The sequence below is a fragment of the Ovis aries genome, chromosome 14 (genome assembly GCF_016772045.2).
Source record: "Ovis aries strain OAR_USU_Benz2616 breed Rambouillet chromosome 14, ARS-UI_Ramb_v3.0, whole genome shotgun sequence".
NCBI classification, from domain to species: Eukaryota; Metazoa; Chordata; class Mammalia; order Artiodactyla; family Bovidae; genus Ovis; species Ovis aries.
Genome location: NC_056067.1, coordinates 46,784,286 through 46,797,418, shown reverse-complemented (window position 1 = coordinate 46,797,418; position 13,133 = coordinate 46,784,286). Strand labels below are relative to the sequence as shown.

General features: G+C 41.9%; 1 protein-coding gene and 1 non-coding gene across 4 annotated transcripts in view; both read right to left on the bottom strand.

Moving 5' to 3' along the window:
- Positions 1–5,057, bottom strand: part of ZNF570 (zinc finger protein 570) — a 29,428-nt gene extending 24,371 nt beyond the window's left edge. The window contains exons 1-3 of one of the 3 annotated variants that reach the window (XM_060398568.1): positions 4,932–5,057; positions 3,882–3,955; positions 1,615–1,750 (exon numbers count right to left, since the gene is read on the bottom strand). Coding sequence is in view for 2 of the 3 variants with exons in the window: in XM_042230866.1 (XP_042086800.1) it covers positions 3,882–3,914 (33 nt within the window). In the remaining variant the exon portion in view is untranslated. Of the gene's footprint in view, positions 1–1,614; positions 1,751–3,881; positions 3,956–4,847 lie in introns of all 3 variants that reach the window. The other 2 variants (XM_042230866.1, XM_004015202.5) reach the window with 2 other exon arrangements.
- A 6,304-nt stretch (positions 5,058–11,361) lies between these two features.
- On the bottom strand, positions 11,362–11,434 carry TRNAG-CCC (transfer RNA glycine (anticodon CCC)). Its single transcript has one exon. It is a non-coding gene; the product is annotated as a tRNA-Gly (tRNA).
- Between the last annotated feature and the right edge of the window lie 1,699 nt (positions 11,435–13,133).

Here is a 13,133-nt window from a genome sequence, read left to right as displayed (position 1 = left end):
AAGAAGCTGTAAGAGGATGTAAAATGAGACCATAAAGTGCTTACTGTATCTCCCAGAATTGTATTATACCAAGCAAAACAAATCAATTCCATTAAAATGCAAATACTTTAATCCAGAATACTTAAAATTTTGTGTGAAGAAATGAGTCTTCCATTCATAATAGTATTTTGGCCTATAGTGGCTAAGCAAAGTTCTTAAAAACTTGGAGTTATGCTATGATTCATCTGGATTCCAGGTTTCCATAATGTGACCATCTAATGAAAACTAATATACATAATGTGTTTGTGTGTGGGGATACATACACACATGTAAATTATTTTGTTTGTTTTTTTTTTTACAAAATTAGAAGAGGTGAATCTGACAAACCAAGAAGATTATTTTATTGGGCATTTTATTCAATTTTGTCGTAGTTTAAAAAATTCTCTCTGCAAAATAAAGTTTGAGCAAACTCTGGGAGGTAGTGAAGGACAGAGAAGCCTGGTATGCTGCAGCCCATGGGGTCACAAAGAGTTGGACACAACTTAGTGACTGAGCAAGAAAATTAAGTATTCTTAAAGTGGTTTTCAACACTCAGTAACTTTTTTTCTTAATGAAGTAGTTTGTGAATCTCTCCCTCTTTGACCTAGCAATCAGTTCAGTTCAGTTCAGTTCAGTAGTTCAGTCATGTCTGACTCTTTGCAATAACATCCCTAATATACTGCAGAAATGTTCCTGTTTGGTTTGGTCATATACATGCTTCCAAAAATGTTTTCCTTAGCTTACATAGCTATGTATAATAAACACATAAATTTTTTATATATGATATACACATTCTTCACTGAGTCCTTCATTTATACAGTCAATGAAAATAATTACAGTGTCAATACAAGGAGCTTAAATCCTAACCTTCAAATATCTGACCTCTAACAAAGAACCTCTGAAAATATTTGACCTCTAACCAAATACTTGGTTTCAAAATCCATTCATAATTATAATCAAACCCATCTGAAGAAACAGTTCCCTTGACTTTTTGCCTTACAGACACATCATTCTCAGCAGAGAAGACAACTTCCCCTGAGGCCTTGTCATATACTGACTGACTTATTTCTCACATCCCTTGTACTATAGCACATGGAGCTGAGGTAAGTGACCTCTTAGCTCCTTATACTTGCTTTCAGACCACTGTCCCACCCTCTTCCCTAAAATATACCTAGTTTTCCATCTCCTGAAATCAGGCTGTAGCTGTGTACGATCCCTTCTTTTAATTATCTATCAGTTTCTGGTAGATACCAATTCTCTGTCATTCCTTGAACACTTTAGTATCTTGTCTCACTGTCGCTTTCTCCAATGCTGCTCCCATTATACATAATCTTTGGTCACTTCAATATTCATATAAATAACCCTTCCAACAACCTGGCCTCTCAGTTCTCTCACCCCACCTTCTCCAATAAGCTTGTCCTCCACACTTCTACAGTCACTTTCATGATCATACCCTAGACCTTGTCATTATCAGTACCAAACCCCCCCTAATCTCAATTCTTCTACTCTCACTTTTACCTCTTATAGTGCAATTTTCCCACCCTGGTACCCTAATTAGGATGGGCTTCCCAGTGGCACTAGTGGTAAAGAACCCACCTGCCAATGCAGGAGACAGAAGAGACATGGGTTCAAGCCCTCGGTTGGGAAGATCCCCTGGAGGAAGGCATGGTAATCCACTCCAGTATTCTTGCCAGGAGAATCCCATGGACAGAGGAGCCTGGTGGGCTATAGTCTATGGGGTCGCAAAGAGTAGGACAGGACTGAAGTGACTTAGTATGCATACCCTAATTAGGATCATCCTTTGACCCCACTAGAACCTACAAATCATTAATTTTACATTTTCACTGCTCTTCATTCCCACATACCCTCACATCCGAGAACAACCATTTGTTATAATCACACCCAGGCATATCCTCTCAACTTCTCTGCCCCCTTTTCACTTAACTATACTCATCTGGGCCACAGCTATCACTGAGCATACTTGGTTTCTGTACCCTGCACACCTTAATTTTTTTAGAGAAATAATTCTAATTGGTCTCATTTAAAATTCATGATCACTAACTTCAAGTGAACCGCAATAATACATTTCTGTCTACCTCCATGATACAATTCTCTAGTCCATTCATTTCCTCTACCCTCCCAAATGACCATTTGATATTTTCTTCCCTCTCCTCCATCCTTACTCTCAGCTAAATATCTTGCTTTGTTTCACTGGGTTAAAAAAAAAAAAAAAAGCCATTTTAAGAGGATCTCCACAAATTCCCACAACATCTACACATTTACTTGCATGTGGGCCATACATTCTGTTTTTTAAATCTCTCTTTTTTTTTTAATGTTTATTGAATTTGTTACTACTTCTGTTTTATGTGTTGGTTTTATGGCTGCAAGGCATGTGGGATCTTAGCTCCCCAATCAGGGATGGAATCCATACCCCCTGCATTGGAAGGCAAAGTCTTAACCACTGGACCACCAGGAAAGTTCCTGGCCCATATACTCTAACTTGATCCTATTACTGTAAATGAACAGCCCACTTACCTAGCAAAGGTCAACCCTTCCATTTGATCCTAGACCTCAAATCCTCTCAGCTACTCAAGCACAGTCTTCCAGCAATTCCCTCCTCTCTCCTCTTCATCTTCAATTTCCCTTTCTGCTGCATCTTTAAATCAGCCCACAGACACATACCTGTCCTTAAAAAACCTTTTTGACTATAGTTTTTCCTCCTATATTCCTACCACCTATTTCTCTTGTTTCCTTACAGCTAAACTATATGAAAGAGTGGTCTCTACTTTTCATCATTTCTCTCCCTGTTCTGAAGAGGAATGACATAATGTGATGTGTAACAGGAACACTGTGGCTGCTCTGTTGAAAACAGACTAAAGACAGTAAGAGTGGAAGTAGAGGGACAAGTTAAGAGAGCATAGCAACAATCCAGGTGAGGAATGATAGTTTACATCAGAATAGAAACTGGTGGTAGTAAAAAGAGGTCAGGTTCTAGATATATTTTGAAGGTAGGACAAACAACTTCCTGATGGAAGACTTTTAGCTTGAACATCTTAGATGCGAAGTATGTAAGAAGTTTCTAATTGGTTTTCCTGTTTCTATCCTTGTCCCATTCAGTTTCTTTTCAATAGCAGCCAGAGTGATCCTATTAAATGGGAATCAGATCATGCCATTCCTATGCTCCAGAACTTCCAATGGCTCATTTCACTCAGTTTGAGAAATCTGAATTTGAGGTATTCATTCCACAATCAAATGAAGATGCTGAGTGGATAGCTGGATACATGAGTCTGGATTTCTGGAGAGAGTTCTGGGCTGCATATAGTTTGGTAGTTGTTGGCATATAGATGGTATGTAAAGCCATAAGACAGGATGCAATCAACAAAGGAGTGAGTGTAGATAGAGCAGCAAAGAAGGACTAAGCCCTCTTAGGTAACAGGTACTTAGTAAAAAGTTTGTGGAATGAATGAACATCTGGATGGAGACTAGAATGAAGAAGTTATTCTGTTTCTAGGGGAACAGAATTTTAGGCAGAGGGAACAGTAAGTGCAAGGCGATGAGTCCAGAATGTACTCAGTTCACTGCAAAGAAGTTACTGTGGCTGCAACTGAGTGAGTGAAATACAGAGTGAGAAAAATTAGATGAGGTCACAGGGATAGCCAGGGACCAGATTATGTAGGGCCTTGCAGGTCAAGGCAAAGACTTCATCATTTGTCCAGAATGAGGTGGGAATCCACTGGAGAGTTTTAAAAAGTGACATGATTGGTCACCCAGAAGTTTCAGCAGAAGGAAAATTAATGTCCGCCTGTTTTCAAAAAGGAGGAAAATACTTCAGGAAAAAAAAAAAAAACACCACACCAACTCACCTGGTACATGGCTTTAAGAAGTCCAACAGCCATTCTTTACTTCCCTTGACTCTTTCCTGGGGAATGGCAATGTCCTTAGATGAGTGAGATGGGGAAGAGAACATGAGAAACTAGGCTTTCCTTGCGGCATCCACAATCATCAGCTGAGAATTTTTCTGCTTTTCATTCCTCTGTTGCACCCTTCCCTCCACTAGAAAGCATAATGGAGACCTAGGAATCTGCATGCAAACAATTTAACCTGTGCCCAAATCACTTCCTAATTCATTATTTAAACAAGAAATGTTTCAGATTTTACAGTTAAAAACTCCAAGTGATGCAACCATTTGCATAAAGACACAGCTAATAAATAACAGCATTAAGATCAAATAAAGGTCTTTCTGACTCCACTTTCCTTCTCCTCTCCAGTGGTGATTCTGTCTCCCCACCACTGCGCGGTTTGGGAGATCTTAGTTCCCTGACCAGGGATTGAACCCTGGCCAGGGCAGTGAGACCACCTAGTCCTAACCACAGGACCGACAGGGAATTCCTAGGTCAGCGGGTTCTAAAATCTGGTGACACACTGGCATCACCTGGCCAGCTTTAATAGATATTGGTGGCAGAAGAGTCTCATTCGGTCCCCCTGCTCCTAAACACACACACACACACACACACACACACACACACACACACACACACACTCACAGATAAACTACAGCACCAACCACCATCTTGCACAGATCACAGCAGCCATGGGTACCGGCAGTTTCACCGTCACCCTCACCCATAGCCCCTAGTCGCAAATACTGCGATGGTCTCACTCACACACTCCAGTCACAAAGAGGCCGAGGACAGAGGAACAAGAGAGGCAGAAACTATCCTTCTGCCTCAACTCAGTCTCACTCTCTGTGGCACCAACCATCGCTCACTCGCACACACAGTCACATAGATATGATGTGTACAGGCACCGCGGGTGACAGGCTCACACACCGTAAGGTAACAACCACCGTCTCACACGAAGAGTCACACAGAAAGCCAGGGGGCCAACGTCCGGGTGACCCACTTCCTTCCTACCTGCAGAACCGAACTGCCGGAAGACCAGGTCCCAGCCCGGAAGGCTCGCGTAACCTCCCCTCGGGCCCACGTCCTGGCCTGAATCTGATGGAACCCAGCCTCCGCGAGCCCGGAAAGAGGCGACTCGGCCTCCGGAGGACACAAAGGGGCAACGGGCCCAGTGCTCGCGGGGGCCACTGGGAAATGTAGTCCTGACCAGAGGAAGCCTCAGCGCTCTGGAGTTCAACTGCCCTGGGAGTTTGTACCACCACCTCCTCTGCCCCGGCTTTTGCCAAGCAGACCTCTCCCTGGACTTGGAGGAGGAGCCTGCACGTCTCGATCGATTCCTCTCAGCTCTGAGGCTGGGTCCACCACAGAGACTGCGTCGAGCGTCACCCTAAACGGTCGAGATTGAAGGGCGCAGACATAAGGGGTCGGTCCACCTTCCTTAGCTACGCGTCGGAGAATTACAAACCGCTTGTTAGGCTCAGGGCGGGGAGGGAGGGAGCGAAGTGGGCGCGCTCTAGTGCACGCGCGTCTGCACAAAATGCAGGAGAAGTGAGTTCCTCTGTTTGAGCTGGGGGACCTGAAGAAAGTGTGTATGGGGCAGTTGGAAATGGAATGCGCAGGTACGTTGTGCTTCATCCAGTCGCTCCTTCCCCAGGGCGTTCTTTCTCAGGGAATGGTTTGCCCTGAAGACAGGAGGGGAGAGGTCAGGGTAGAGAGTGTCATCTTTTGCATATGATTCCTGAGTTTGTGATTTAGTGATGGTGGATGTGAATGTGACCCCTCTTCCTAAAACGGCTCCTCTGTCGGGTATCTTCAAAGTTTCTTTACTCCCTACATTCAGATACAAATGTTAACTCATGAGGACTTAACCTGATTACACTCCTCCCCCCGACACTTCATGGCTCCTTTGTTGTTGTTGTTGTGTCAGTCGCTCAGTCGTGTCCCAGTCTTTGAGACCCAATGGACTGTAGCCTGCCAAGTTCCTCTATCCATGGAATTCTCGAGGCAAGAATACTGGAGTGGGTTGCCATTCCCTTCTCCAGGGGAACTTCCCAACCCAGGGATTGAACCTGGGTCTCCTGCATTGCAGGCAGACTCTTTACAGAATTGCAGTCAGAGCCACCAGGGCTCCTTAATCTGCCTCTATACCTGCTTAAAACAACAGTGTTTGTATTTTAAGGTTTTTACTTTTTTTGGCCCTGCTAGGTCTTTGCTGCGGCAAGGGCTCAGCAGCTGCAGTGCAGGGGCCCCATTGCCCCACGGATGTGGGATCCCAGTTCCCCTCAGTTCAGTTCAGTTGCTCAGTCATGTCCTACTCTTTTGGACCGCACAGACTGCAGCAAGGCAGGCCTCCCTGTCCATCACCAACTCCCAGAGCCTACTCAAACTCATGTCTATTGTGTCGGTGATGCCATCCACCTATCTCATCTTCTGTGGTCCCCTTCTCCTCCCGCCTTCAATCTTTCCCAGCATCAGGGTCTTTTCCAATGAGTCAGTTCTTCCCATCAGGTGGCCAAAGTACTGGAGTTTCACCTTCAGCATCAGTCCTTCCAATGAATATTCAGGACTGATCTCCTTTAGGATGGACTGGTTGGATCTCCTTGCAATCCAAGGGACTCCGAAGAGTCTTTTCCAACAGCACAGTTCAAAAGCATCAATTCTTCAGCGCTCATCTTTCTTTATAGTCCAAGTCTCACGTCCATACACGACTACTGGAAAAACCATAGCTTTGACTAGACGGACCTTTGTTGGTAAAGTAATGTCTCCGCTTTTTAATATGCTGTCTAGGTTGGTCAAAGCATTTCTTCCAAGGAGCAAGCGTCTTTTAATTTCATGGCTACAGTCACCATCTGCAGTGATTTTGGAGCCCCCCAAAATAAAGTCTGTCATTGTTTCCATTGTTTCCCCATCTATTTGCCATGAAGTGATGGGACCAGATGCCATGATCTTAGTTTTCTGAATGTTGAGTTTTAGGCCATCTTTTTCACTCTCCTCTTCCACTTCCATGAAGAGGCTCTTTAATTCTTCGCTTTCTGCCATAACGGTGGTGTCATCTGTGTATCTGAGGTTATTGATATTTCTCCCAGCAATCTTAATTCCAGCTGGTGCTTCATCCAACCTGGCATTTCGCATGATGTACTCTGCATATAGATTAAATAAGCAGGGTGAGAATATACAACCTTGACGTACCCCTTTCCTGATTTGGAACCAGTCTGTTGTTCCATGTCCAGTTCTAACTGATGACCTTCATACAGATTTCTTAGGAGGTAGGTCAGGTGGTCTGGTATTCCCATCTCTAAGAATTTTCCACATTTTGTTGTGATCCACAAAGTCAAAGGCTTTGGTGTAGTCAATAAAGCAAAAGTAGATATTTTTCTGGAACTCTCTTGCTTTTTCAATGACCCAACCTGCGGCCCTTTCATTGGAAGGTGGTTTCTTTACCACTGGCCCACCAGGGAAGTTCCTATATTTTAAGTTTTTGTTTAAGTTTCTGTCAACTGACTGTGACTTTGTGGGTGCACTACCCTTTGATTCTGTCACCGTGTGTTTTATAGTGAAAGTCAGTTAGTTCAGTCGCTCAGTCGTGTCCAACTCTTTGTGACCCCATGAACCACAGCGCGCCAGGCCTCCCTGTCCATCACCAATTGCTTGAGTCTACCCAAACCAAGGTCCATTGAGTCGGTAATGCCATCCAACCATCTTATCCTTTGTCGTCCCCTTCTCCTCCTGCCCTCAATCTTTCCCAGCATCAGGGTATTTTCAAATGAGTCAGCTCTTCGCATCAGGTGGCCAAAGTATTGGAGTTTCAGCTTCAACATCAGTCCTTCCAAAGAACACTCAGGACTGATCTCCTTTAAGATGGACTGGTTGGATCTCCTTGCAGTCCAAGGGACTCTCAAGAGCCTTCTCCAACACCACAGTTCAACAGCATCAATTCTTTGGTGCTCAGCTTTCTTCACAGTCCAACTCTCACATCTATACATGACTACTGGAGAAACCATAGCCTTGACTAGACGGACCTTTGTTGACAAAGATGCAAAACTATGTGTGTTGGGGGGGTGAACATGGTGCATTTCTGTGACCATGTGTGTGATTGTGTTATTGTGTGTGACATTTGTGATGCTGTGAGAATGTGCTATAATAGAAAGTGACTGGTGGAAAGTGGAGGAAGTGTGTGGTATGATAGTGCATGAGAAATGGTGAGGACTAGGCTAATGGATGTGGGTTTGTGCAAGGAATTCTGCTTAGTGGCATGTGATTAGAAAGCACCTACTGTGTGCCAGATGCTGTTGCTGTTTGTCATGCCACGATAGACCTAGAAAAAAATTAGCTTTAAAAATGGAAAATCAAAAATCAGAGTAGAAGGGCAATTTCAAGAGACCTATTGTATGTGTATTTGGATAACAAACAGATATCTGGATCAACACAAAACAGTGAAGAGCACCAAAGATGGAAACTACAGGGTTAACACATAATACTATTGTCTTTTTTTAATATTTATTTATTTATTCAGGCTGCCCCATGTTTTTGTTGTGGCATGTGGGATCTAGTTCCCTGACTGGTAATTGAACCCTTGCCCCTGCATTGGGATATCAGAGTCTTAGCCACTGGACTACCAGAGAAGTCCCAGTATTTTATTATTTAATTCTTGCCAAAATACAAATTACTATTTAAACAAAAATAAAAACAATGTAGTCACAGTTTTATATATTCTTAATACATAAATTAACAGATATAGAAGCAAATTGTATGACAACAATAGCACAAAGGCCAGGAGAAGAGAAGTAAATAGAAATAAACTATTGTAAAGGTTCCAGTATTCTATGGGGAGTAATGTAATATCCCCCATGCAATTTCCATTTGGTGTCAATCAAGACATACCATTGTCCATGATTTAGTTTTTAAAAAAGCGGTATATTTATGTATACACCAGTTACTGTATAGACAATAAAGGAATGGGGAAGAGGAAGATGAAAGACTAGAGAAAACTGTCCTGCAGTAGTTAGGATATAGTAGAACCAAATTGCATTTTTCTAATTGAGAATGTCCTCTTGGTAGGTAAGAACAGAATTTTGGAGTAAAGTAGCAGGATTCTGTTTTAGTAGACACCTCTCTGTTGCTGGAACATACCAACTGTATCTTCATCCTTCATTTCCAACTGTCTAGGTGAGTATGTCTCATTGATTGGCTGCCCATCAAATTGTATTCTGATCTGCCTTATTGACAAACTCAGTCATTCACTATAGACTTTCATTAGTTTACTAAGTTGTTGTATGCCTCTTAATCCTTTTTAAAAATACTTATCTGTTTATTTGGCTGCATCAAGATTTAGTTGTGGGCAAATGAACTTTTTAGTTGTGGCTGGTGGACTTAGTTGCTCCACAGTATGTGGGATCTTAGTTCCCTAACCAGGGAGCAAACCTTCATCCTTTCCATTGCAAGGCGGATTCTTAACCACTGGACCACCAGGGAAGTCCCTATGCTTCTTAAAATGCACCACCTGCTACCTTCAAATTAATATGATCATTGTTCTCAACCTTGACTCCCCACTTGGCCTTTTTGTCAGCCATGGCGAGAACTAGTCTCCTCAGCTGCTGCTTCACTGGATCCACACCAAACACACACACACAAGCAGCAACAGGAGCAGCAGCAGAAGCTGCTCGTAGCTTTGAGCTTCACTCCTTCTTCTTTTTCTTATATCCCCAAGCTGGGCAAACTCAGGTGCTCTCTCCTTTGACACTAGCAGGAGATTTAAACCACACAAGCCTCTGCCATAAACACTCCAAGCCAGTTTCCTTTCCTTGCTTTCACAAGCCATTTGCAGACTTTCTTGGGATGACTGCTTTGCTTTTCCTAGAAAGCTTCATTGTGTGAGTGAGAAAATGTTCATTTCTTCTTGGTGTGTGTGTGCGGCTTCATCCATCTCAATATCCTAACCAAATTTGGGGTTGGGGTCCATCATGTATTTGCCGATTTTAATAGGAATAGACACCAATGTCTTTTTTCACAGGTGACATAATCATCTCTGTAGAAAATGCAATGGAACCTCTAAATACTCTAGTAGAAATACTAAGTGAGTTTAGCAAGGTATCAAGCTACAAGTTACAAAAATAAATTGTATTTCTTACATACAGTTGGAAATTGAAATTTTAAAAAATACCAATTAAAATGCATCAAAAACTCTGAAATACTTGGGGGTAGACCTGACAAAAGATTTTGTTACCTGTACACTAAAAATACAAAACATTACTGAGAGGAATTTAAGAAGAGATATATTATGTTGCATAGTTATGAGATTCACCATTATAAAAACGTCAGTTTGCCCCAATTTATCTATATACTGAATATAATCTCAGTGAAAATGCCAGATAGATTTTTTAGTGAATGAACAAATTCCTTCTAAAACTCTTCTTGGTGTTTGAAATGAAAAAAAAAATTGTATATGAATGTATATAGCAGCTTTAGTTGTAACAGACAAAAGTTGGAAAAGCCCATATGTCCTTCCATGAGGGAATGGCTAAACAAACTGTAGTATGTTCACATGGCATTCTACTCAGCAATAAAAAGGAATGAATTACACATACAACAACATGTATGAATCTCCAGGGAATCATGCTGAGTGAAAAAGTCAGTACTCCAATTACATACTTTATAATCTCACTTATGTAACATTCTTGAAAGGTAAAATTACAGAAATGGAGAACACATTAGGATTGCCAGGTCTTAAGGAGAGGGTTTCGGGAAAGAGAGACGTGGGTGTGGCTTTAGAAGGACAACATGAAGAATTCTTATGATGATGGAAGTATGTTGAGAGTATCAATGTCAATGTTCTGATTCTGTGTATAGTATTGCAAGATGTTACCACTGGGGGAAATTGGATAAAAGGTATACGGGATCTCCCTGAATTACTTCTTAAAACTACATGAGAATCCAGAATACTGGAGTGAGTTGCCATTTCCTCCTCCAGGGGATCTTCCTGACCCAGGGATCTAACTCTAACAATCTCTTGCATTGGCAGGTGGTTTCTTTACCACTGCACCACCTGGGAAATATTCTTGCCTGAAGAATCCTATGGAGACAGGAGCCTGGTGGGCTATAGTCCATGGGGTCCCAAAAGAAAACAAATTCTAAGGTGGTAGAACAAAACCCAACTGCTTTATAAATGTAAATTTACTAAATATGTCAACAAGTAAGACTGTCATTTATTTTAAAAATAAATATTATTTAATGAGACATACTACAAAAATAAAAGTTAAAAGAAAAAGTATAGAAAAAGATAATGCACTAACCAAAAGAAGCATGGTGAAGCTATAGTAATATCAAAACAGACTAAGACAAAAACCAATATTATAAATAAAGGGTAAATTGCATAATTTCTTTAAAAAAAGTATTTATATTTATTTGGCTGTGCTGGATCTTTGTTGCGGCATGTAGGGTCTACTTCTCTGACCAGGGATCGAACCCAGGTCCCCTGCATTGGGAGCACAGTGTCCTACCCACTGGACCACCAGGGAAGTCACAAATTACATAATTTCTTATTGGATCAATTTAACAGGAAGCTAGTACAACTCTAAATATGTATCATCAACAAGAGAGCTTTAAAATAGATAAAGCAAAGCTTTACAGAAATAAAAGGAGAAAGAGACAAATCTACAAGTATAAAAAATGAAATCAGGAAGCTAGATGGACATAGAACCAGCTCTGTTCTCTTCTCATCTTTTAACAAAGTAATTAGCAAAAAATAACTCTTACAGGTGACAGAAGAAATGTACTGCTGGTAAACACACATGAGACAAATAATTAAGACTTATTTAGAGGACATGTTCTCTCTATGCAGTGTTTAGGAGTCTCTTTACCCTTTCCAGAAAGAGATTCACACTATTCTGAAACAGTGCTGGTTATCATCTAGTGAAATGAAGCCTGTGAAAGGAAGACTATTTTTTTCTGCTTCCTAGAGATAGCATAGTTCTTTAGTTTTATGGCTTTGTATAGCTTTACAGTAAGCTTATGAGCAAGAAGCCTCTCTGATACCTTCAACAACTTCAAGTTCCTGATATTTAGCATGCTGTAGTCTGCAGTATTCTGTTCTCTTTGCCAACATACTATTACATAAAAGCATCGTGTTTTCATAGAGATTTTCTCCATTTTAATCTCTACTGCAAAATTACTGTAGTGAGTCTTCAATTTTCATTGAAAACTTTTTAAATTCTTAAATCAGAGTGAAACTCAAATGAAATGTTGAAAAAAAATCAGGTCTTTATGGCAGAAGTGACATTAAAGTCTGGTTTGCTAGATTCTCAGGTTTTTGCACCTAGTTACTTCTCTGCGTTTCCACCGACACTTTTCACTCCTGATGTCGAGGCTACTTTGAATTATTGACATACCCTTTCATTTGATGGCTCAAGGTCTTTGCCTTCTTCAACAACATCTTTCTAAATTACCTGTATTATCTTTGTCCATAAAACACACATGGATGTGGAATAATACAGTGTAAAAGAAGTAAGGGTGTTTCCAGCAATATACATTCACAAAACTACGATTTTTTTCCATTTAATATTTTGGTGACTGTGGGGTGTTGACTTAATCATGTAAGTTTCAATATTTTACCAGGTGCCCGTCAGAAAAACAGAAACACAATGAACACAAGCACACTGTCTCTCAAAAGCTGCAGGGTCAGAATCAAGAGGTCCCTAAAACAGACGACGCGACCATGGTCACACGAATCAAATTCGCACGACTCCAAAATCACTGGACCTCAGAGTCTCTCGACCCGCTAGGCACCCTACCCCAAATCCCACCGCAGAAATCTTTCACACTGGATCACCCAAGGGCACTCCTCCCCTCTCTGACTGCCGCCCGGAGCTTGAGGCTCAGGCTGGCCCACCTCCTCGTCACGGTGCCCAGAACTTTTCTCTTTTCCCACCTTCACCCCACTGAAGTCCAGTCCCAGGTGGGGCCGGGATCAAACGGAACTAAACCGACTCAACGGTGCTTCCTTCACGGACCAGATACCATAATGCTGAGAACCCGAAGATATAGCCAACTGCGCGGAGCAAGCGACTTTTTGCAGAAAATAGATTTGGACCGAGGAGGCCTCTGGGAAATGTAGTTCTGGGCAGCAAAACCGCGGACCTTTTCAGATTCTCCTCAGCACCAAGTAGCACTCCCAGGCTCCGAGTGCTAGACTCATGGGAGGCAGCTGCTGCAAAACTC